This window comes from Somniosus microcephalus, chromosome 3, assembly GCF_052327205.1.
Source record: "Somniosus microcephalus isolate GS21.2 chromosome 3, FLI_Smic_1.0, whole genome shotgun sequence".
In the NCBI taxonomy this organism is placed as follows: Eukaryota; Metazoa; Chordata; class Chondrichthyes; order Squaliformes; family Somniosidae; genus Somniosus; species Somniosus microcephalus.
In genome coordinates, this window is record NC_140989.1 from 345,266,663 (window position 1) to 345,292,491 (window position 25,829).

At 45.3% G+C, this 25,829-nt stretch overlaps 1 protein-coding gene across 2 annotated transcripts in view; it reads right to left on the minus strand.

Annotated features, from left to right (window-relative positions):
* Positions 1-2,731: 2,731 nt before the first annotated feature.
* LOC147122304 (choline transporter-like protein 3) overlaps positions 2,732-25,829 on the minus strand; it is a 119,686-nt gene continuing 96,588 nt past the window's right edge. For both annotated transcript variants that reach the window (XM_085983282.1, XM_085983281.1), the window contains exons 13-16: positions 12,553-12,690; positions 10,620-10,856; positions 8,455-8,553; positions 2,732-4,309 (exon numbers count right to left, since the gene is read on the minus strand). In XM_085983282.1, coding sequence (XP_085839408.1) covers positions 4,292-4,309; positions 8,455-8,553; positions 10,620-10,856; positions 12,553-12,690 — 492 coding nt within the window. In that variant the 3' untranslated portion in view covers positions 2,732-4,291. The remainder of the gene's footprint in view (positions 4,310-8,454; positions 8,554-10,619; positions 10,857-12,552; positions 12,691-25,829) is intronic.

Sequence of the window (25,829 nt, forward strand, 5' to 3'; positions counted from 1 at the left end):
GACTTATACCTGGGATGGCAGGAATGACTTACGAGGAGAGATTGGGTTGATTAGGCTTATATTCGCTAGAGTTTAGAAGAGTGAGAGGGGATCTCATTGAAACTTACAAAATTCTAACAGGACTAGATGCAGGAAGGCTGTTCCCGATGGCGGGGGAGTCCAGAACCAGGGGTCACAGTCTAAGGATAAGGGGTAAGCCATTTAGGACAGAGATGAGGAGGAATTTCTTCACCCAAGAGTGGTGAACCTGTGGAATTCTCTACCACAGAAGACAGTTGAGGCCAATTCATTAAATATATTCAAGAAGGAGTTAGATATATTTCTTAAGGCTAAGGGGATCAAGGGATATGGGGAGAAAGCAGGGACAGGGTACTGAATTTGGATGATCAGCCATGTCGCATTGAATGGTGGAGCAGGCTCGAGGGGCCGAATGGCCTACTCCTGCTCCTATCTTCTATGTTGTGCATCATAGTGGCTACAAAAGCAATGCCCCTACAATCGGTAAGGAAGGTGGGGAGAGGCAACATATTTAGAACCTTCCATTCCAGCCAGGAATAAGACAGAATTCTCCCCAATTAAATCAGGGTTTTAATGTAAATCTCACTAGTTTTAAATCCGCATTAAAGTGGCAATTTAATTGGGAACTCTTTTAGGTAAACATGGCAAATGTGGTGATTTGCTGATGAAAGCAACTGCTGGAATCATGCACTTTTTTTTAGCTTCCATAATTAAAACCTCTTGTGAATTTTCTTTTGGAAAATATTTCCCAAAACTACTTTGTCACTTAGTTTTCCTCCATTGGAGGTCATTTAAAACCACTTACAAGACTGTAAATGGTTAGGGCTAACGGAATTAAAACAGTATCGTTTCAAAATCGGGTATTGGCATTTTAATTAAGACCTTGCATTCCATCGCTGAATGTTTTCCTAGTTGTATTTGTGCTTCAAGTTCTGTAGCACAGTAAGGCATTGTTGCAGCGCAGTGGTTGGGAGCCAGCCAATTCCATGTTTGAGCTGGCAGTGATAAAATTAGAGTTCCATTTTCTCTCTGATGTTGTAGCAGTAATGAAGCTAAACAATGCACCAATTGTAAGTGTTTACCACAGCCTGGGACAATTTAACAGCTGAGCTTCAAGCCATTGCTGATTGTGACTGGAACAAAGTCCTAGTTTTAAATGCATATGAATTCCTACATTAGAACAGTGACTGTACTTCATTGGCTGTAAAGTGCTCTGGAACGTCATGAGGTCGTGAAAGGTGCTTTATAAATGCAAGTTCTTTATTCCCTGACCTGGTTTGCTCTGCTCCTCTTCCTCCCGTCAGCCAGTGCCCCCCCCACCCCCCTTACAAGATGTCACTCATTGGGCATAGCCAGGACAACTGTTTTGTCTTGTAAGCACTAGAGGTTACAGAGAACACAAAATTGGTGTCACTGCACAGAACCAGCACTACTGCAACAATCTTGGTTCCACAGATGCTAAGAGTAAGGAAGTCTTGCTGCAATTGTACAGGGCTTTGGTGAGACCACACCTGGAGTACTGCATACAGTTTTGTTCTCCGTACCCAAGGATGGATATACTTGCCTTAATGGGGGTGCACGAAGGTTCACCAGATTGAATCCTGGGATTGAGGGGGGGTATTGTTCTACGAGGAGAGATTGAGTAGACTAAGCCTATATTCCCCAGAGTTTAGAAAAATGAGAGGTGATCTTATTGAAATGTACAAGATTCTGAGCGGGCTTGACGGAGTAGATGCTGAGAAGCTGTTTCCCCTGGCTGCAGAGGCTAAAACTAGGGGGCATAGTCTCAGGGTAAGGGGTCGGTCGGTCGTTTAGGACAGAGATGAGAAATTTCTTCAGAGGGTTGTAATCTTTGGAATTCTCTACCCCAGAGGGCTGTGGATGCTCAGTCGTTGACCATAGTCATGGCTGAGATAGATGGATTTTGGAATTCTCTACCCCAGAGAGGGCTGTGGATGCTCAGTCGTTGACCATAGTCAAGGCTGAGATAGATGGATTTTGGAATTCTCTACCCCAGAGAGGGCTGTGGATGCTCAGTCGTTGACCATAGTCATGGCTGAGATAGATGGATTTTGGAATTCTCTACCCCAGAGAGGGCTGTGGATGCTCAGTCGTTGACCATAGTCAAGGCTGAGCTAGATGGATTTTTAGACTCATGGGAGCAGGGCAGGAAAGTAGAGTTGAGGTAAAAGATCAGCCATGATCTTATTGTATGGCAGACCAAGCTCGAGGGGCTGTATGGTCTACTCCTGCTCCTAATTCTTACGTTAACAGTAGTGAGAGGACCGGAATGTCCTTGTTAGTTCCTCGTCTTCAAATGAATACTAACTTTTTTTTACATGTACTGTTTTTTCCAAAGGAATACAAGTGGGAAATAATTTGTATTAGGGTCACTGTAGGTGGGGGCTCTGCTGGAGAAGACACTCAAATTTCATCCCTTTTATAATAAGAAAATCTGAATTTGATACCATACAAGTAATTCCTGGTGTGATTGAACCAACCTATTTAAAGCAGCGCTGGGTATTTCATATTTTTCAACCCCTATAAAATCTCACCCAATATGCCATTTGTATATACAGGAATAATTACTACATGCAGTCTTCAATCTCCAACACACTGACTTTGGTGCTATTCCTATGACTAGATGATGGTGTATTGATGTATGTAAATTCTAGAACATTCCAATTCATCCAGTTTAAAAAAAATCACAAACTTTCTCAAGTGTTTACATTTTTAATTTTACAATGAGATTTGATGGTGTATAAACATGTTTTTAAATATTATGCTCTCTTCTGTGACAATGGACATTAAAAATGGCTTCACCCAGGCGGCATCAACTCAAAAGTACATACATCTGTTAAGTGAATATTTTTTTTAAAAAGACAGTACAGGAAACTTTCTGGTATCCGGCACTGACGGGACCGAGCTGGTGCCGTACCATCAAAACTGCCGTAGAAACCAGCGCTAATGTTAAAACATACGGAGCTTTTGAGCTCCGTGTGAATCAACAAACCCTGTTGCTTAGCAACAGCTTCAAAACAGTCGGCCGCAGCTTAAAAGCGGCTCTGTAGCTAAGCAACAGCTTCAGCTAGACCTTGCAGAGCCTGACTGGAAAAAAAAAGCAACAAGAAGTAAAAAAAACTTATAGGAAACGGCTCCTGAATTTTGCCGGTAGATAGAGCTTTCTGGACATTTAACCTCCGGTTAAATGAAAGTTTCCTGTACCATGAATTGTAATGTACTTCCCTGGACAGGCTTAACCACTGCTTCATCTATTAAAATGCAAAATCTTCAAATTACAAACTGAACAAAATAGTTCAATCTTGACTCTCATATCCTCAAACCAAATAAAAAAGCATTGATGGAGGTCACTCAATCTAAGCGTACCCTTGTTTTTGATAAGTGAAATATTTGTAATATATAGACTGTCAAAGGAGCAACTCTTTTTTTTTGCAGTAGTGTCCGAAGTCTTGGAAATAATGACTGTGGATGCACCATTCTTACCAGGCAAATCTTCAACTTTTACATCTCATCAAATTAATTTTCTTCATTCTAGGAGCAGTAACCAGATAAGCTCAGCGTCTTTAAGTTTTTAGGAGAAGGTTATAAAAAAGGAAAGTTGGGAAAGTAGGTGAAGAACTCCAGGCAGCTCTCCCACTCTTGAGCCTCGATGGAGATTAGAGGGACAGAGCTGAGCTGGGATATTTGGGGTGGGCCTCGATGGGAGCTTCATGTGGTTAGATGGGATCAATAAGCGGTTAACGGCTTACTATAATATTACAAACATAACATAGAAGCTGTTTAATAAATATTAACTTTCAAAACTATTCCTTTTCAGGTTTAAAAAAAAATGATCTGAAACACATGTCAACATTCAAGTTCTTTTCAGTCATTAGCACTGAAGCGAACAGCTATTTGAGGAAACTTTTTGTCCCAACCTAGAGCTAACGCCATTAGATGCATTGCCTTTCAATAGAAGAATATTCAGTTTTACATTCGCAGTTTGTGTGCAGAAGTAACATAAGCTGAACTATCCGCAATGCAAGTGTCTTATGAATGGTTACTAGTGTCACAGTGAAGAGATCCCAGCATATGATAAGAGACTGAACAGCAGTAAAACATTTCTTAAGAAAAAAGGATTATACAAAAATACTCCCGTGGACTAAACCATTCAGACTAACTTGACAGTAGGGCTCGGCACTCCTTTTGACTTGCTGTAATGTTAAGGCCTTGTTGGAATGTTAAAGTTGATAACCAGTTCACTGGAGTCCCATCATGCTGTATTCGGGCCCTGCCAAGTATGAGAGAATTACATTGCAATTTTAATTCTGGAGGTGTGCTGTACTGATCTACATATTAACTAACCACAGTATAAAATACTTAGGCTTATGCCAGATAAACATTTTCATATGTTTAGGGCAAGATCTCAGACTGCGGTTTTCCACTTGTGCGCTCACCAGCTGTGACTTCCTCCTGTTGATTTTAATGGACAGGAAAATTACAGACTGGTGACCAGAAAATCTTGGCCGTACTGCATAAAATTTTGCTGCATAAGTTGTTTAATACTTTCGAGCTGTTCAGCAGCATCCTCAGTTCTGCTTCACCCACCCACTCCCCTGGAACAGTTCTTACCTTCAAGTCTGAGGGCTACAGGCTCAAGTGCACCTGGAACTTGTTTGGCATAGTCGTCCAGAGTCAGATTTGGCTTACCCATCTCGAACAATAATATGCCTCCTACTACTTGAGGGTCATCCTGGAGGTCAAGGACAATCCCCAGAATCCTAAACAACCTCACCGGCAACAGAAAGCATGAGGTGCTGATGGTTACCCCCCCAGCCACTTCCTCCTTCCCTTCTATTGTTAGCCCCCTCTGATCTCTTAACTCTGTAGCTTCTTCCCTGCGTACCTCATGCTCCCACTAGGATCTTCTCCACTGAGACCCAACTTCAGATTGCTGAACTGCCTTTCTGTGCCCTAATGCTTGCTGACGTTGAAAATGGCCCTCTTGGGCCGCCACCATTCCCATCCTCCAAAAAGCCCACTCTTGACCTTTCCAGCTCATGGCCCATGTCTAACCTCTCCTTCCTCTCTAAGGTCTTTGAATATGCCATTGCCACCCAGTTCCATGCTAACCTCACCATAATTGCCTGTTTAAAGCCTTTCAGACTGATTTTCATCCTCCCACAGCAGCAAGACTGCTGTGGTTAAAATCGCCAATGACATTCTTTGTGACTGTAACCACGGTTCATTATTCCTTCTTGATCTCTCCATTTAGCATAGTTGAATACTTTTATCAGTCTCCTATAATGAAGGCACTATATAAATGCAAGTTGTTGTTCAATTCTGTTTCCTATTAGAGCATATTGCTGACTAACATTAAAAATGCAAGCATAGAAACATAGAAGATAGGAGGAGTAGGCCATTCGGCCCCTCGAGCCTGCTCCGCCATTCAGAGATCATGGCTGATCATCCAAATTCAGTACCCCGTTCCTGCCTTCTCCCCATATCCCTTGATCCCTTTAGCCTTAAGAAATACATCCAACTCCTTCTTGAATATATTTAATGAATTGGCCTCTACTGCCTTCTGTGGTAGAGAATTCCACAGGTTCACCACTCTCTGGGTGAAGAAATTCCTCCTCATCTCAGTCCTAAATGGCTTACCTCTTATCCTTAGACTATGACCCCTAGTTCTGGACTCCCCGGCCATCGGGAACATCCTTCCTGCATCTAGTCTGTCCAGGCCTGACAGAATTTTATAGGTTTCGATGAGATCCCCTCTCAATCTTCTAAACTCCAATGAGTACAAGCCCAATCGACCCAATCTCTCCTCATACGTCATTCCTGCCATCCCAGGTATCAGCCTGGTGAATCTTCGCTGCACTCCTTCCATGGCAAGGACATCCTTCCTCAGATAAGGCGACCAAAACTGCACACAATACTCAAGGTGCGGTCTCAGCAAGGCCCTGTACAACTGCAGCAAGACATCCTTGTTCCTGTACTCGAACCCTCTTGCTACGAAAGTCAACATACCATTTGCCTTCTTAACCGCCTGCTGCACCTGCATGCTTACCTTCAGCGACTGGTGCGCAAGAACACCCAGGGCTGTCTGCACTTCCCCTTCTCCCAATCTATTGCCATTCAAATATTAATCTGCCTTCCTGTTTTTGCCACCAAAGTGGATAACCTCACATTTTTCCACATTATAGTGCATTTGCCATGTTTCTGCCCAATCACCCAACCTGTCCAAATCGTACTGGAGTTTCACAACATCCTCCTCACAGCATACCCTCCCACCCAGCTTTGTGTCGTCTGCAAATTTGGAGATATTACATCCAATTCCCTCGTCCAGATCATTAATATATATTGTGAACAGCTGGGGTCCTAGGACCGATCCTTGCGGTACCCCACTAGTCACTGCCTGCCACTCGGAAAACGACCCGTTTATTCCAACTCTTTGCTTTCTGTCTGCCAACCAGTTCTCTATCCAAGTCAATACCTTGCCCCCAATCCCATGTGCCTTAATTTTACAAGCTAATCTCTTATGCGGGACCTTATCGAAAGCCTTCTGAAAGTCCAAATACACCACATCCACTGGTTCTCCCTTATCTATTTTACCAGTTACATCCTCAAAAAATTCCAGTAGATTAGTCAAGCACGATTTACCTTTTGTAAATCCATGTTGACTTTGTCCGATCCTGTCACTGCTTTCCAAGTGCTCTATTACATCTTTTATAATGGACTCTAGCATTTCCCCCACTACCGATGTCAGGCTTACCGGTCTGTAATTCCCCGCTTTTTCTCTACCACCTTTTTTGAATAGTGGGGTAACATTAGCTACCCTCCAATCAATGGGTACTGTTCCAGAGTCTATCGAGTTCTGGAAGATGACCAGCAATGCATCTACTATCTCCAGGGCCACTTCCTTAAGTACCCTAGGATGTAGATTATCGGGCCCTGGGGATTTATCGGCCTTCAATCCCGTCAACTTCCCCAACACCATTTCCCTACAAATACTGATTTCTTTCAGTTCCTCCCCCTCATTAGTCCCTATGTTCCCCAACATCTCTGGGAGGTTATTTGTGTCCTGTGTGAAGACAGAACCAAAATATGTATTTAATTGGTCTGCCATTTCTTTGTTCCCCATTATAAATTCCCCCGATTCTGACTGCAAGGGACCTACGCTTGACTTCACCAATCTTTTTCTCTTCACATATCTATAAAATCTTTTACTGTCAGTTTTTATGTTCCCTGAAAGCTTACTTTCATAATCTATTTTCCCCCTCTTAATTAATCCCTTTGTCCTCCTTTGCTGAATCCTAAACTGCTCCCAGTCCTCAGGTTTGCTGCTTTTTTTGGCCAATTTATATGCCCTCTCTTTGGATCTTATGTTATCCCTAATTTCCCTTGTTAGCCCCGGTTGAGTCACCTTTTTTGATTTATTTTTATGCCAAACTGGGATAAACAAATTCTGTAGTTCATCCATGTGATCTTTGAATGTTTGCCATTGCCTATCCACTGTCAACCCTTTGAATGACATTACCCAATCAATCCTACCCAACTCGCGTCTCATACCATCATAGTTCCCTTTATTTAAATTCAGGACTTTAGTCTCTGAGTCAACTACTTCCCTCTCCATCTTAATGAAGAATTCGATCATATTATGATCGCTCTGACCCAAGGGGCCTCGCACAACAAGATTGCTAATTAATCCTTTCTCATTGCATAATACCCAGTCTAAGATGGCCTGATCCCTAGTTGGTTCCTCGACATATTGGTCCAGGAAACCATCCTGCATATACTCCAGGAATTCCTCCTCCACAGTATTGTTACTAATTTGGTTAGCCCAATCTATATGTAGATTAAAGTCACCCATGATGACTGCTGTGCCCTTATTGCATGCTTCTCTAATTTCCCTTTTAATGCCATCCCCAACCTCTGCATTACTGTTTGGGGGTCTATACACCACTTCCACTAATGTTTTCTGCCCTTTGGTATTTCTCAGTTCTACCCATACAGATTCCACATCATCAGAGCTAATATCTTTCCTTACAATTGTGTTAATCCCCTCTTTAACCAGCAATGCTACCCCACCTCCTTTTCCTTTTTGCCTATCTTTCCTGAATATTGAATATTCATCTCGAGTAGATTAGATGAGCTGTGTTGCCCTTCCCTTCAAATCACCCATTTAAATGCAACATTTTTCTAATGAAATCTTAACCTCATCATAGCTAAAGCTAGGATAGTTTTAAATTTAATCAAGAACTCAGGAATTGCACCTGCTGCTTGATAACAGAGGAAATTATATCCACCTGTTATGACGTGTGATATTTTAAAGTAGACATCATTCATAATGTCTATCGGAGAAGGATTTGGAGGTGAAATGATTGTGCAGCAGTTTGACATGCTCTTACTGCTGGAACAGTTTCCCACACTGACCATTGGCTGTAGTTCTGCTGCATTTCTGTTATTTTCCAGGTTTGTTTCGTCACTTCCACTGCTCCACTTGGGTTTTTTATTGCTTTTTCCCATAAATTCCTAGAAAACCACAACAAAATAATATAAGCTTGACTGTTGAGTTATTCCAACAATTTATATCTGAGCATCATTCTAACCATCATTCTATGCCTATAGACTAGAACCTGTACTTGTAATAACAGCATGATGACCACACGCACGCATGCAGCCACTGCCAATTATTAAGTAGGCCTACAGACTCTCCACACCCGACACCGCTGCCCCTTAGAGCAGACCAACACACATATTTCTAGGTCTTACGGGACTATCCTTGTTGAGCACAGATCAATCATTTAAAAAAGAGCAACTTTAACAAAGTGGTTGAAAGGTTGACCTGCCCCAGAGTATCTCTCATCACTCAAAGTGATGAAGGTGAGCTACAGCTAAGTACTAGTCATTAGTTGCAGTTCACTGGCCAGTTGCTTTGCTTCTTCAAGTTCTTCTTCTTCTTAGGCAGTCCCTCGGAACCAAGGATGACTTGCTTCCACATTAAAAATGAGTTCTCAGGTGTCTGATGAGTCCAATGCGGGACCTACAGTCTCTGTCACAGGTGGGGCAGACAGTGGTTGAAGGGGCGGGTGGGTGGGGTGCTTGGGTTGACTTGCGCTTGGTTTCCGCTTGCTCCCGGCGAAGAGACTCGAGGTGTTCGGCGCCTTCCTGGATGCTTCTCCTCCACTTTGTGCGGTCTTGGGCCAGGGATTCCCAGATGTCGGTGGGGATGTTACACTTTTTCAAGGAGGCTTTGAAGATGTCCTTGAAATGTTTCCTCTGCCCACCTGGGGCTCTCTTGCCGTGCTGGAGCGCTTGTTTTGGGAGTCTCGTATCAGGCATGCGGACAATGTGACCCATCCATCGGAGCTGATTGAGCGTGGTCAAAGCTTCGATGCTGGGGATGTTGGCCTGAGCAAGAACACTGACGCTGGTGCGCCTATCCTGCCAAGGGATTTGTAGGATCTTGCGGAGGCAGCGTTGGTGGTACCTTTCCAGTGCTTTGAGGTGCCTGCTGTACATGGTCCACGTCTCTGAGGCATACAGCAGGGTGGGTATCACTGCTGCTCTGTAGACCATGAGCTTAGAGCTGGGTTTGAGTTCCTGGTCTTCAAACACTCTCTTCCTCAGGCGACCGAAGGCTGCACTGGCACACTGAAGGTGGTGTTGGACTTGGTCGTCGACGTCTGCCCTTGTTGACAGTAGGCTCTCGAGGTATGGAAAGTGGTCCACGTTGTCCAAGGCCTTGTCGTGGATTTTGATAATCAGGGGGCAGTACTGTGTGGCGGGGGCAAGTTGGTAGAGGACCTTTGCCTTACGGATGTTTAGTGTAAGGCCCATGCTCTCGTATGTTTCGGTGAAGGTGTTGACGATGGTTTGGAGTTCGACCTTCGAGTGAGCGCAGACGCAAGCGTCGTCTGCATACTGTAATTCGACGACAGAGGATGGGACGACCTTGGATCTGGACTGGAGGCGACGGAGGTTGAACAGTTTCCCGTTTGTTTTGTAAATTAGCTCCACTCCAGTGGGGAGTTTACTGAGGGTGAGATGGAGCATTGCAGCAAGGAAGCTCGAGAAGAGCGTTGGTGCAATGACACAGCCTTGCTTGACCCCGGTTCATACGTGAATTGGGTCTGTGGTGGAACCACAGGTGAGCTACAGCTAAGTACTAGTCATTAGTTGCAGTTCACTGCCCAGTTGCTTTGCTTCTTCAAGTTACTGAAGTAATGTCAGCGTTTACAGACACACATGGTCCAATGTATCAATGGTTCCTAATAGGCTCATCTGGAAGGATCCCAGAGGAGGGCAAGAGGAAATTGATTTGTTGCGTTTAATGAAATTCCATGAGATTTCAAGTTATTGAGGTGAGACATCACTCCGTGACGTTACAGTTGGGCATTTCTGAGCTCGCAAAGTTTAGAAAGGTGCCCAGTGTACGAAGTGCAACATCTATGATGTTTAACTTAATTAACATAATGCATCAGTAAATTTATGTTTGCATACAGAAAATGCCACAATATAACCCCCCCTCCTTGCCTTTTCATTGATTAGAAAATAGGGGGGAGTGGAGATTAGAACAGTCAGCCTTCAATACTCACCATTAACTCCTTGTCCATGAAGTAGGGTTTTTCTGCCGACCCATCATTAGTTGCCAGATCAACAGCATAACACATGAACAAGGCATCCACCACCATTTCAAACACCGACAAGAAGCAATGTGCCACCAAATAGGCAAAGAAGGACACCATTATGAGCGGGATTACCCAAACATTCAGATTACGATTGTAGTTAAATGCCATGAGGCCTCCAAAGACTGTGAAACAGACTACAAATACCTGAAAAGACCAAAACACATTGAGGTGCATTACTTACACAAACATCATGCAAAATCCTCCCACAAACTCAAGATGATTATCTTATCAGTGATGCACCTCATAATGAGGTTTTCTTGGCCAATTTCTTTCACCCATTTCTGAAGGCTCTGACTCCTTACTGGGATACAGGAAGCTGGTTGCCCCCCCCCCATTACCTCACCCAGATGGCCATATTCACACATGAGCGTTTAAGATCTGGAGACCATTCATTAGAAGCATCGCTCCTGTACGATTAATGGCTCAGCGAGTTTATCCAGCAGAGCCATTTCGACCAGGAAGGTTCCCAGATTTGACCTCTAGTTTATGTCGAGTTAGCTGATCTCACTCATGCCAAGGCAGCACTAGGGGTGCTACGCTTGGCCTGGGATAGCGTGGGTTAGCTCAGCCACTCCTGATAACTCTGCAGCGACCACAGCTGGAAATGCATTCAGAGGCGGTTGGGTGAGAACAGGATCGCAGCTGAACCAGTCTTGGTTAAGAGAGTAATAAAGGCCAGGACACCTAAAAACACTCCCTCCTCTTCTCCAAATAGTGTTGTACAAGAAACTTTTTTTTATCCGACACGGATGGGACCGACGTGGTGCCGGTTCATCAAAAATTCCGGATAACCGAACGCTATAGTAAAAGATACGGAGCTCAGAGCTCCGTATAAAGCAACAAACCCTGTTGCTTAGCAACAGGTTCAAAACAATGGCCACAAGTTGCAAGCGTCTCTGTAGTTTAGCAACAGCTGCAGCCACACCCTTGCACAGCAACACATGGAGCAACACAAGTAATAAAAGTTACCTGAACCTACTCCTGAATTTTGCCGGTTAACCGACATTTCCGGTTATTTAGGTGCCGGTTAATCGAAAGTTTCCTGTAGTAACTTTTAAAATCCACCTGAACCACTGCAAAAGGCAGACGGGGATTCAGTTTAATGTCTCATCTGAAGGATGACACCTCTCGCCGTGCGGCACTCCCTCCGATACCTCTCATCATGCGGCACTCCCTCAGTACCGCAATGGAGAGTTAGACTGGAATTCGGGTTCTGGATTGCAGTGGTGACATTAAAATACTGCAATAATAGGGTCCTACAAAAGGTGTCTTTGTCTAAACGATGCAGCTTTAAAAATGCTCCAACATATTCTGATTATGAAGATTGCAGCAGCTTCACTATATTACCTTCCTCGATTTTAAAATTGGCTATTGGTAATGGTGAAAAGCACAGCCTTCCTGCACTACAACAACAATTTTACCCTCAGTTACAGTCCCATCTTGGTTACAACCTGGACCATGGCCTACAACAACAGTTTGCATTCACATAGTGCCTTTAACATGGTAAAACATCCCAGGAGCATTATCAAACAAAATCTGACAAGGTTTTCTATATTATATTAGATTTGATTATATTATTAGATTAATTATAATGATATGCAGTATATTATAAAGCATTCACTGGGGCAGACAGCCTATTATAACCATAATTCTCAGCTCCCAAGGTCTGTGTAATAATGAAGTTGGGAATGTGTTAATGGTTCCAGGAAACATAATCTTAGTTGTGAGAATAGCAAAGCTAATGCTGTTAATGATCCATATTAAACATCAATATGTATAAAAATCCATCAGCAGTGTAACAAGGAAGTAGCAGCCTCTTAATGAGCATCAAAGTACTCACTTTTCCAAGAAACAGTAGAAAGTCGCCAAAGCAGTTGATTGCTGCCACATTCAGTGCATTACTTACAATCAGTAAGAAAGCTTCTTTGGCTGAGGTGCAGAAATTTGTCCCATTGATTGCAGCTGCAATGTACGCATTCTGAAACAGAAAGGGGGAAGCTTACTTTGTATAACTGGGCTATTTACTAAACACCAGTTCAGGTGGCTCATTTTGCATTACTTTTCATAGAATCACAGAAACTTACAGGAGGCGGCCAGACGGCCCATCGGAAAGCAGAACCTTACAATATACAAAAATCAAATCATTATCCCCTCCCTTTCTGACTTTCCCACAAAAATGTACGTTTGGGAAGTGCCCTCACTGCTTTGCCCACGTAACAAACCCACTCTGCCCATGCCCCCTCGGTTCACAGTATCAGGTAGCCAGCAGCCCACCAGCATATTCACCCAAGTGTCCATTTCACATGCGTGAACCGAGACAGTGAGCGTCAACGGGCGATGCAAACTGTGTAGGGTATCAACCCGAGCCTGAATCCTCTCCTCGGATGCACTCGCTGTTCAGAAGGGGTCACTGGATAGCAGTCAGCAATGGGAACCTGGGCTGATTGTAGCCGCCTCGCACGCCAAAGTCATGTCAAACCTGAGGCTCTCTAGTTTGGAGTCCGTGGAATATTCTTCCCTACTGGCTTTTGTAAGGGGTGAGCTATAAGGCCGAGCAGGAAACCCCAACTCAAGTTGGGACCCAGCGTATCTGGGCCATGACCTTCTTCTGAGTTATTCTGCCAGGCTCCTGCCTGGAGGTCCTGTGGGAGTCTGGTGGAACGACATGAAATTTGGCCCCGGACCTTTAAAAGATGTTCTGTTTTCTTGTTACTACAACTACCTGAAGCTGTGATACTTAACTATGAGGATGTACACCGATCTCTTTAGTTTAGTCAGCTCCTATGTTAATAGTCATACGCGTAAATAGCTATTAGTCTAATCTCACCTGCAAGAATTGAAGTATTTAGATCCATGTCACTTTATAGTGAAGTTCACACAAAGTTTGGGAAGAGCGTGAAGAAACTCTATATACAGTCTACTCTTAATTTGATATTGCTTCATTTGAGTTATCTGTTGATTCAAATTGAAATTGTGTAAAACTCACCTGTCCTGTTTTATTCAAATTTCTTAATTCGAACCACTGGAAATTGAATTTTTTCAAAGAGGAAACTACTTTAACCGAAATAGACTATAGATGTCATCCCGTGCAACGTATCTGAAACTGGCCTCACATAGTAACCATTGAATTCTCTTAATCCCCAACTGGTTCAGTGGGTAAGTTCAGCTTGGCAAGGCTGTGGTCTCAAAAGGTAGCCTGTGTTACACAGTGGGAAAGACTTTAGTGATGAGATGTGATCCGATGCCGACTGCAGCAGTCACTGAGGGATCCACTGAGTGTGGGTCGTCGTGATGGCCTCCTCCGTGTATATCTGTTTCAACAGAGCCGGGCCTCCTTGCCAGCCATATCAAAGTCCAGACCTTCTTGACTGACCTAATTTGCATATGTCGAAGTGAGGACCAGTGGCACAGCAGGCTATAACTATTTGTGATATAGGATCTGGAGCATACTGTGGAGCCTCTCCCTGCCCTGTCCAGGCATTAGAAACGTGCCTTTAAAACCCCACTGGTCCTCTCTGTGACAGTGCAAGCATTCAGCCACTCGCCTGGCACCAGCCATATAACCGCTTAACTTCACCATCTCCCACGGCAAGAAACATAGAAGATAGGAGCAGGAGTAGGCCATTCGGCCCCTCGAGCCTGCTCCGCCATTCAATGCGATCATGGCTGATCGTCCAAATTCAGTACCCTGTCCCTGCTTTCTCCCCATATCCCTTGATCCCCTTAGCCTTAAGAAATATATCTAACTCCTTGAATATATTTAATGAATTGGCCTCAACTGTCTTCTGTGGTAGAGAATTCCACAGGTTCACCACTCTCTGGGTGAAGAAATTCCTCCTCATCTCAGTCCTAAATGGCTTACCCCTTATCCTTAGACTGTGACCCCTGGTTCTGGACTCCCCCGCCATTGGGAACATCCTTCCTGCATCTAGTCTGTCTAGTCCTGTTAGAATTTTATAAGTTTCAATGAAATCCCTTGAGCGCCAAGGCCTTTTTCTTGCAGGACGTGAGGAGTTTAAATGTGGAGCTGGCTCCTTTGGTGGCCTGCCTCTGAAAAGGTAATGTGCGCCAATTTCTCCTGCAAGAGGATAGAGGTAATGGCCTAGAAGTTTGGGAGCAGGGATTGTAATGTTGAGGCCCAATACACCCCGATATTGGGCCTCGGGCCTCTATTTGCACATACAAAGAGCCCAACACCTGTTTCAGATGTGGACACTGCACGCTAATTCTTTGCTATTTACTAATATGGCAGGCAGCACGTATTGGAAGCTGCTCGGCTGACTTTCTAGGCTCATTGAGGGGAAGGCTAGGAGTTGAGTAGTGTATGCCAAATTGCCTAGGAGAGCTGAAGAGAGAGATGTGGGGGTATCAGCCTGTTAAAGTGGAGGAAGGGGGTTTTAGGATTGTACACGCAAATAATTGCTGTTAGGGGAGCCATAGTGCAAGATTCTGAGTTAGAGACTCTCTTAACCAGAGTGCATTGTGAAGGGTTAGCTCTGCAAATGTTGCTTTAAGAGAGTGAAGAGTGTGCTGGAGTCCAGGGTGGGCAAGGAAGAAAAACCGATTGCCAGGTGATACTTTGCCTGCCCTGCTGAGGTTCTTTTGGCACTGTTCTGCAGTCCTAGGGGTGAGGGAGTTGACACTTAGTGCTAGTGTTACCTCCCAGTAGGTGCTACAAGTGATATTCCTGGCCAGCTTGCTGGCACGGACACACAGAGGAGTCGGTGCCTTCTGCCTTCAATTTGCTTCAGGAGGGTCTAAGTCAGTAGAGTTCTGTGCGTTTTCTCTCCTGCTGCCTTGTCTGGCTGCTTAGTGCAAACAGTCCGTAGCCAGCATTCTCGAACAGTGTGATGAAAAGATTGAGGAGAACTGCAATAAAGTTATCTAAGAGTCAAATGAGTGAGCCAAGCACTGCGCCTTCCAATACAAGGTTGTTCCCCCGTCTGTTGCTGAAGAGTGCAGGTCGAACTGTCTCTTTAAAGGCTGCACTTCAGTTGCCATGCACAGCTGCTAATTACACCTGTTTTACACATGTTTCATGGCAAGGACTACTCCAAAGGCTATGTAAATAAGCTGCCCCAGGAAACTATCATGTAACTGCCCGTTCGGACTACCTTTTCTCATTGACGTAACTCACTGCCTGGGAATTCAGGACTTATGCTTCTACCTGTTCTCCAAATATGCTTCCTAATTGTAAACGTAAATGCCTGACATGGGAATCGATGGATGCGGTTGCTACAGTAAGGAATAACAAAACGTTGGCTGTCTTTTCATCACTCCAAGACTTCTGCCAGGAAAGAATCCGCCCACAGCATTTCAAATTGGAAGATATTTGTGCCAACGGATTCAGCTGTTGTGATTTGTGAAAAGTTTGATGCCTGGGACTAAAACGATGCCCACCGCTAACAGCCCCAAGGCGCCGAGATAATCTCTGGTCTCTGTGATGTGAAAAATGTTGCTGAACTTCAGTACATTTTTCCCTGACACAGACTGGCTTCCAAGAGTTCAAAATCTGGACCCTATGAAATTAGCTAAGTGAAAGCTGCAGTCATCCTTGACAGCTATTCAGTCCTTCTCATGTTTAACTGTGAAAGGTGCTGTTGTTCCAGCTATGCTGGACCTGCTCAGATCATCAAACTGCTTGGCCTCTTTCTCTTTGACCTGCCCTACAAGTGTTGACTGAATCTGCATGTTGCAAAGTCATCGTCAGGCAGAAGAAAGACCGAACCAGAGGCACTGATTATGATAACTGGTGACTGGGAAGTTAAAGTTGCTGTATATTTTGAAACTAGGAATTTGAATCAAGCATTTTTCATTAGAATTATGAAGTAAATTTTAATAGAGGCATAGGGCAGGATTTTCATTGTGCCGTGGAGTCGGGATTGGAGGCGTGTGGGGGGGTTAAAATCCCGAAATCAGGGGTCCCGACCCCTTCCCGCACCCAAACCCGCCTCCATGCCAGTTTCAAAGGAGTCATAGAGTCATAGAGTTTTACAGCACAGAAAGAGGCCCTTCGGCCCATCGTGTCTGCGCCGCCCATCCCTCCCTGTCCAGTCTAATCCCATTTTCCAGCATTTGGTCCATAGCCTTGTATGCAATGGCATTTCAAGTGCTCATCCAAATGCTTCTTGAATGTTGTGAGGGTTCCTGCCTCTACCACCCTTTCAGGCATTGAGTTCCAGCTTCCAACCACCCTCTGGGTGAAAAAGTTCCTCCTCAAATCCCCCCTAAATCTCCTGCCCCTTACCCTGAATCTGTGCCCCCTTGTTATTGACCCCCCTACTAAGGGGAAAAGTTCCTCTTTATCTACCCTATCTATGCCCCTCATCATTTTGTACACCTCAATCAGGTCCCCCCTCAGCCTTCTTTGCTCCAAGGAAAACAACCCCAGCCTGTCCAGTCTCTCTTCATAGCTGAGGCGCTCCATCCCAGGTAACATCCTGGTGAATCTTCTCTGCACCCTCTCCAAAGCAATCACATCCTTCCTATAGTGAGGCGACCAGAACTGCACACAGTACTCCAGCTGTGGCCTCACCAGCGTTTTGTACAGCTCCATCATAACCTCCCTGCTCTTATATTCTATGCCTCTGCTAATGAAGGCAAGTATCCCATAAGCCTTTTTAACCACCTTATCTACCTGTTCCGCTGCCTTCAGGGAATTATGTACATGTACACCAAGGTCCCTCTGACCCTCTGTACTTCCTAGGGTCCTACCACTCATTGTGTATTCCCTTGCCTTATTTGTCCGTCCAAAATGCATCACCTCGCACTTTTCCGGGTTAAATTCCATTTGCCACTTTTCCGCCCATCTGACCAACCCGTTAATATTGTCCTGTAGCCTGAGGCTTTCCTCCTCGCAATTTACCACCCCACCAATTTTCGTGTCATCCGCGAACTTACTGATCATACCCTTTACATTCTCATCCAAATCATTAATGTAGATCACAAACAGCAAGGGACCCAGCACCGATCCCTGAGGTACCCCACTGGACACAGGCTTCCAGTCACAAAAGCAACCTTCGACCATCACCCTCTGCCTCCTGCCACTCAGCCAGTTTAGGATCCAACGCGCCAAGGCCCCCTGGATCCCATGGGCTCTTACCTTCTTGACCAGTCTCCTATGCGGGACCTTGTCAAAAGCTTTACTGAAGTCCATGTAAACCACATCCACAGCATTTCCCTCATCCACACACCTAGTCACCCCCTCGAAAAATTCAATCAGATTGGTCAGACATGATTTACCCTTGACAAAGCCATGCTGACTATCCCCGATTAATCCTTGCCTCTCCAAGTGGAGACTAATTTTGTCCCTCAGAATTTTTTCCAATAATTTCCCTACCACAGATGTTAGGCTCACTGGCCTGTAATTCCCTGGTTTATCCCTGCTACCCTTCTTGAATAATGGTACTACATTAGCTGTTCTCCAGTCCTCTGGTACATCCCCTGTGGCCAGAGAGGTTCTGAAAATTTGTGTCAGAGCCCCTGCAATCTCCTCCTTTGCCTCACACAACAGCCTGGGATACATCTCGTCCGGGCCTGGGTATTTATCCACTTTTTGGCCTGCTAAAACCGCTAGTACCTCCTCCCTCTCGATGCTAATATGTTCAAGTATGTCACAGTCCCCTTGCCCGACTTCTATATCTACATCGTCTTTCTCCATAGTGAACACTGAGGCAAAAAATTCATTTAAAACCCCACCTACTTCATCTGGCTCTACACACAGCTTGCCACTTTGGTCCCTAATGGGCCCTACCCTTTCCCTGGTTATCCTCTTGCCCTTAATATACTTATAAAACATCTTAGGATTTTCCTTTATTTTGCTCGCCAGTGTTATTTCATGGCTCCTCCTCGCCCTCCTAATTTCCTTTTTAAGTATGCCCCTGCACCTCCTATACTCCTCTAGGGCTTCCACCGTCTTTTGTCTTTTGTAACTGCCAAAAGCCCCCCTTTTTTTCCTAATGCATTTTTGTATATCCTTTGTCATCCAAGGTTCCCTTTGCTTGTTGGTCCCACCCTTGACCTTTACAGGAACATGTTGGTGTTGTACTCTCTCTATTTCCCTTCTGAAAGCCTCCCACTGTTTTGATGTGGATTTTCCTATAAGTAGCTGCTCCCAGTCCACTTTTGCCAGATCCTGTCTTATCTTATTAAAATCGGCCTTCCCCCAATTTAGAACCCTGATTTCCGGGCCGTCTTTGTCTTTTTCCATGACCACCTTAAATCTCACCGAATTGTGGTCACTATCGCCAAAATGCTCTCCTACAGACACTTCCACCACCTGCCCGGCTACATTCCCTAGAATTAGGTCCAGTACCGCCCCCTCTCTTGTAGGACTTTCTACATGTTGGCTCAAAAAGCTTTCCTGGATGCACTTTAAGAATTCTGCTCCCTCCAAGCCTTTCACACTCTGACTATCCCAATTTATATTGGGGAAGTTGAAATCCCCCACTATTACTACCCTATTATTTTCACACTTTTCTGATATCTGCCTGCATATCTGTTCCTCTATCTCCCCCTGACTGTTTGGGGGCCTATAGTACACTCCCAGCAAGGTGCTTGACCCCTTTTTGTTTTTAAGTTCTACCCATATGGCCTCATTAGAGGAACCCGCTAATATATCATCCCTCCTTACAGCAGTAATAGACTCCTTAATTAATATTGCAACACCCCCTCCCCTTTTACACCCCCCTCTGTCTCGCCTGAAGATTCTATACCCCGGAATATTTAGCTGCCAGTCCTGACCCTCCCTCAACCATGTCTCCGTGATAGCAACAATATCGTACTCCCATGTGTTCAACAACAACTTCAGTTCATCCACCTTATTTGCAAGACTCCTTGCATTAAAATAAATGCCTTCCAGCCCTGCCATATTCCCTTTTGCCTTCACATCTTTGCTCTGCCTTCCCTGCTGACTTGTTTTTTCCTCCTTATTTGGCTGTACATCACCCCCTACTATAGCTCCACTCTGTATCCCATCCCCCTGCCGAATTAGTTTAAACCCCCCCCAGCAGTGCTAGCAAACCTCCCCGCAAGGATATTGGTTCCCCTCTGGTTCAGGAGGCGGGTACCCGCCCCGCACTGGGACCCGCCTACCCGAGGCGGGAAGGGATTAGTGCCAATTAACAGGTAGTTTTAGCCTAATCCCTATTTTTGATGTTGAAATGTGAGATTCCCGACGGCTCCAAACTGCGCCAAGTTAGAGGAGGCGGCCGTCAGGTTGAAGGACTTGGAGGGGTCGAGATGTCGGTGTTCAGGTGAATGATGTGTGCATGAGTGCAAAGGTAAGTGTGTTTGGTGTGTCTAAAGTGTTTAAATAAGTTTTACATACCTTTTCAGCCTTCCTTCCTTTAGGTTCCGGGAGACCCTCATCTCACCGGCACAGAAAGCAGAATGGCTGCGAACTGTCAAAAGTGACAGCCTTCAGCTTACTGTGCAGGAGAGATTTCTAACGGAGTCTGTGGCGAAGGACTCAGGTTAGAAGACTGTCAGTGTTTGACAGCTTCAAACAGCTGTGAAACACTGATATTTCATCTGTCAAAAGCTCTTGACAGATGAAATTTCAGTCTGTGACATCACCTGTTGCCGGGTGGCCCTTAATTGGCCTGCTGAGCCCGCTGGGCAGGCTCAACAAGGTCAATCAAGTTAAAATCGCGTGGATTGGTCGCATCTCGATGGAGGCGGGACTACAACCCTGAAAGTTGTAGTCCCGCCTCCAACCCGACTCCCGGGTTAAATTCCTGCCCATAGAGTACAAAAGCAAGGAAGTTCTGCTAAACCTTTATAAATCACTGGTTAGGTCTCAGGCTGGAGTATTGTGTCCAAGTCTGTGCACCACACTTTAGGAAGGATGTCAAGGCCTTGGAGAGGGTGCAGAAAAGATTTACCAGAATGATACCAGGGGATGAGAGATTTCAGTTATATGGAGAGACTGGAGAAGCTGGGATTGTTGTTCTTAGAGCAGAGCAGGAGCTTTAATAGAGGTGTTCAAAATTGTGAGGGGTTTTGATAGAGTAAATAAAGAGAAACGGTTTCCACTGGCAAGAGGGTCAGTAACTAAAGTACACAGATTTATGGTAATTGTCAAAAGAACCAGAGGGGAGATGAGAATTTTTTCACGCAGTGGGTGGTTACGATCTGAAATGCACTGCCTGAAGTTGTGGAAGCAAATTTAATGGTAACTTTCAGAAGGAAACTGGATATGTACTTGAGAAGGAAAATGTGCAGGGCTACGGAGAAAGAGCGGGGGAGTGGGACTAATTGGATCACTGTTTCAAAGAGCCAGCACAGCCACGATGAGCCGAATGACCTCCTTCTGTGCTGTACAATATGATAAACTTGAGACTGTAATGAAAATAATTTTCAGCTCAAGAAAGTTTTCAAAAACAGACATTGTGAAGATAGTTGTGTTTTTATTCCCCTCCCCCCCCCCCCCCACAATCTTGGATATTAGTGAAAATCCCCTTTTTATACAAACTGCAATTTGGGTAAATTAATGTTCAACAGTCTTTTAAACAAATCTATCTGTTATACGACAGATACTAGCCTCAAACTGGCACCTGTAGAGGGTGATGCTCAGTCGGCAGACTTAAGTTACATTGCTGACGTTCCACCGCACCGAGCTCTACTCCCTGGGTGGCTAATTTTTATGCACAAGAGTGCACTGTTGGAGTGCGCACCTTCCCCTAACAGTAAAATAAGTTTATAAGATGCTCAGGAGGTCCAATGGATGGCATGGGCACATCAAATCAAATCAAGTAATGGCAAATATTTTCTCTTTCGGTTGAAGGAGCAAAGAGATTGTGACGTGACAACAAACTAACTGAAGCCTTTTGACAAAAGAGAAAACTTACATACGACACGGGGAGAGGGCGGAGAGGGAAAAGGGAGAGAGTCCTATGGCTTCAGTTGGAAAAATCTCCTCCTGATTTCCTGACCTATAAAAAAGGGACAGGGATGACGAATTATCTGAGCTGCAGGAGTAGGTTAACCGTAAACTGCACTACACAAAGCTGACCCTTAACAACCTGCTAAAATAGAGTGGGTGGGCTCCGACTTCAATACTTCCGCTTCGAAGAAAACAACTTGCTGAATTATTAAACCAAGCTGTCTGCTACAAAGTAAGAGATAGTTGTGCAATGATTTTTTTCTTTAAATGGCTCGATTGTTTCCCTCCCATTCCACTTCCAACTTTGTTTACAATCCAAATCAGTCTGGAGCAAACACTGAAAGACGAGCACCGATAGAAACGGTCACCGAAGAGCTAACACCATAATAATTGTGCAAAGTTTAAGTGTTTATTTCATTGTAAGTTTTGTTATTAAAAGTATGGATGTTTATAGAAACGCAGGTTTCTGGCCAGCGTCCAGCGATGACAATGGCAGCAGATCAGCCAGTGAGAGTCATGAGAACAGCACTGTGGCGCTTTTCCAGTTCCTCTTTTTCCATGAGCTGCTTGCTGTGAATAATCACTGCTTTGTGCAGCAGCTGAACGGAGCAGCGGAATGAGAGATACACTGCAATGAACTGAGGCCACGGATAGATGGCTACCATGGCGACAGCTGATCATGTCTTTACAAACTTCATGTTTGTGCCAGAAAGGATACCTTGGAATAACCAACACTGAAACAGAGAGGCGAAGCTGTGCTTCACGCTGTCCTTGCAAAAAGCTCGAGGCACAAGTCCCTGCAAGGAAACTGAGGCCCAACATGAGTTTAAGTCCGAGGTAGAAAATTCTCATGTCTGTCTAGTACTTTAGAGCCGTTGTGCCTCAGTAGTTTTCACTGCAGTCTCTGGCTTCAGTATAACAACAGAAAATGCTGGAAAAACTCAGCAAGTCAGGCAACATCCATGGAGAGAAATTTGAGTTGACGTTTCGGGTTTGACCCTTCTTCAAAACTGGAGAGAAAAGGAACTAGATCGAAGGCAGGGCTGCGATCGGACAAAAGAATAAAAGAACCAAAACAAGTAAAAGAGATTAGAAGCTAGACGAGATGGTAATAGGCTGTGATTAGGTGTAAAGTGTACTGGCAGGGCAAAAGATAGCTGCCAGGTGTGAGAGAGAAACAAAAGGAAAGGGGGGGGGGGGAAAGGAAAGGAGTGGAAAAATATAAGTGAAAATGAAATAGGGGCCGAGGTTATGATCTGAAATTGTTGAACTCGATATTGAGACCGGAAGGCTGCAGAGTGCCTAATCGGAAGATGAGGTGCTGTTCCTCGAGTTTACGTTGAGCTTCCGTGGAACAGTACAAGAGGCCAAGGACGGTGAGGTCCGAGTGGGAATGGAGCGGTGAATTGAAATGACAGGCGACCGGAAGCTCGGGGTCACCCTTACGGACTGAACGGAGGTGTTCCGCAAAGCGGTCACCCAATCTGCGTTTGGTCTCCCCAATGTAGAGGAGACCGCATCGTGAGCAGCGAATACAGTATACTAGATTGCGAGAAGTACAAGTGAATCGCTGTTTCACCTGGAAGGGGTGTTTGGGGCCCTGGACAGTGGGGAGGGGGGAGGTATAGGGGCAGGTGTTACATCTCCTCCGCTTGCACGGGAAGGTGCCAGGCGAAGGGGAAGGGCTGTTTGGGGTGATAGAGGAGTGGACTAGGGTGTCTCGGAGAGAGCGGTCCCTGCGGAATGCTGAAAGGGGAGGGGAGGGGAAGATACGTTTGGTGGTGGGATCACTTTGGAGGTAGCGGAAATGCCGGAGGATGATCCGTTGAATGTGGAGGCTGGTGGGGTGAAAGGTGAGGACAAGGGGAACCCTATCGTGGTTCCGGGAGGGAGGGGCAGGGGTGAGGGCAGAGGTGCGGGAGATAGAACTGACACGGTCGAGGGCGGTGTCAACCACGGTAGAGGGGAATCCTCGGTTGCGGAAAAAGGAAGACATGTCTGAAGCACTGGTGTGGAAGGTGGCATCGTCGGAGCAGATACGGCGGAGGCGGAGAAACTGGGAGAATGGAATAGAGTCCTTACAGGAAGCGGGGTGGGAGGAAGTGTAGTCCAGGTAGCTGTGGGAGTCGATGGGCTTGTAGTAAATATTGGTCGATAACCTATCCCCAGAGATGGAGACGGAGAAGTCGAGGAAGGGAAGGGAAGAGTCAGAGATGGACCATGTGAAGGTGAGGGAAGGGTGGAAATTGGAGGCAAAGTGAATGAAATTGTCAAGTTCGGGGCAAGAGCAGGAAACGGCACCGATACAGTCATCAATGTATCGGAAAAAGAGGTGAGGGAGGGGACCCGAGTAGGACTGGAACAAAGATTGTTCCACATAGCCCACGAAAAGGCAGGCATAGCTAGGACCCATGCGGGTACCCATGGCAACACCTTTGATTTGGAGGAAATGAGTGGAGTTAAAGGAGAAGTTGTTCAATGTGAGAACAAGTTCAGCCAAGCGGAGGAGGGTGGTGGTGGATGGGGACTGGACGAGCCTCTGTTCAAGGAAGAAGCGGAGTGCCCTCAGGCCATCCGGGTGGGGGATGGAGGTGTAGAGGGATTGTACGTCCATGGTGAAAAGGAAGCGGTTGGGGCCAGGAAACTGGAAACTGTTAAAGTGGCGGAGGGCGTCCGAAGAGTCGCGGATGTAGGTGGGAAGAGACTGGACAAGGGGAGAAAAGATAGAGTCAAGATAGGAAGAGATAAGTTCCGTGGGGCAAGAACAGGCTGAAACGATGGGTCTACCAGGGCAGTCCTGTTTGTGGATCTTGGGAAGGAGGTAGAAGCGGGCTGTGCGGGGTTGGGGAACTATGAGGTTGGTGGCAGCGGGGGGAAGATCTCCAGAGGAGATGAGGTCAGTGACAGTCTTGGAAACGGTGGTTTGATGTTCGGTAGTGGGGTCATGGTCCAGGTGGAGGTAGGAGCAGGTGTCGGAGAGTTGGCGTTCAGCTTCCGCTAGGTAGAGGTCAGTACGCCAAACAACAACAGCACCACCCTTGTCAGCGGGTTTAATGACAATGTCAGGGTTGGATCTAAGAGAATGGAGTGCTGCAAGTTCAGAGGGAGGTAGGTTGGAGTGAGTGAGGGGAGCAGAGAAATGGAGACGGCCGATGTCACGGCGGCAGTTAGCGATGAAAAGATCTAGAGAGGGTAAGAGGCCAGGGGGAGGGGTCCAGGTAGAATGGGAATTCTGCAAGCGGGAGAAAGGGTCAGTTGTGCGGGGGGAGGACTCCTGGCCAAAGAAGTGGCTTCAGTAGTCTGACAACAAACAGCTGGACAATCTTGCACCGTGTAGTTTCTTCTCTGATGCATTCATTCTTCTGTCCCTTCTTTGCCATGATGACATTTTCGTTCTCAATGTAAACCTCACTGTTCATTTTCAACTGACCTGGAAAATAACACGTGGAAAGGTGATTACAAGAAGCAGGTTAGCACCAAAGTGCAAGGAAAAGCATCGCAAACTGGTTGCAAAATTAATATGCTTTATTAAAAAAAAAGGAAATTAAGATCATGAGGCTAATCTCAATTAGTTTAAAATACAGGTTAACAAAAAAGTAATAATGTTTAATGTATTTAAACAAGCAAAGTGCATGGAAATGCACTTAAAAAGCTGGTGTTAAAAATTAAAATTAATATGGTAAAAAAGTTAGCAGAAACATTGAAAGATTTAAATAAATAAACTTACTTTCAGATTTAAAAAAACGCTTCTAATAAAACAAACAGCAAAATTACATTAACGAATAAAAGTAAAATACCTGATTTAGTTCTTGAAGCGTAAGGTAGTATTACAGCTTCACATCTTTTGTTGTTCAAGTGATTCCTCTTTCCCCTGCTCTGTTTGGCTCCCTGAGAAACCTCTGACCTTCGACTGTTCAGGCTGGTTCCACCCAACCATCAATAGCAGAGCTGGATAAATAGCCTGGCCTTGTGCACCCTCCAAGCCACAGATAAAGGAACCTAGGCCTTGAAGTTTAAGCAATGGCACGTATTTCAATCACAAAGCAGCATTCTTGCTTACAGTATCACCAAATAAGCAGGCGAGGTCACGGCGTCGTTTTCTGGAGGATGACGTGGACAAGGACTGCCTCGTGGGCGGACTTGTTTGCTGCCCTTCAAATGCATAAGGTCCTGCTCAATAGGGGCTGTTTGAGAGGCCACATTTGAGCAATGTTGGAAGAGACCCCAGATAG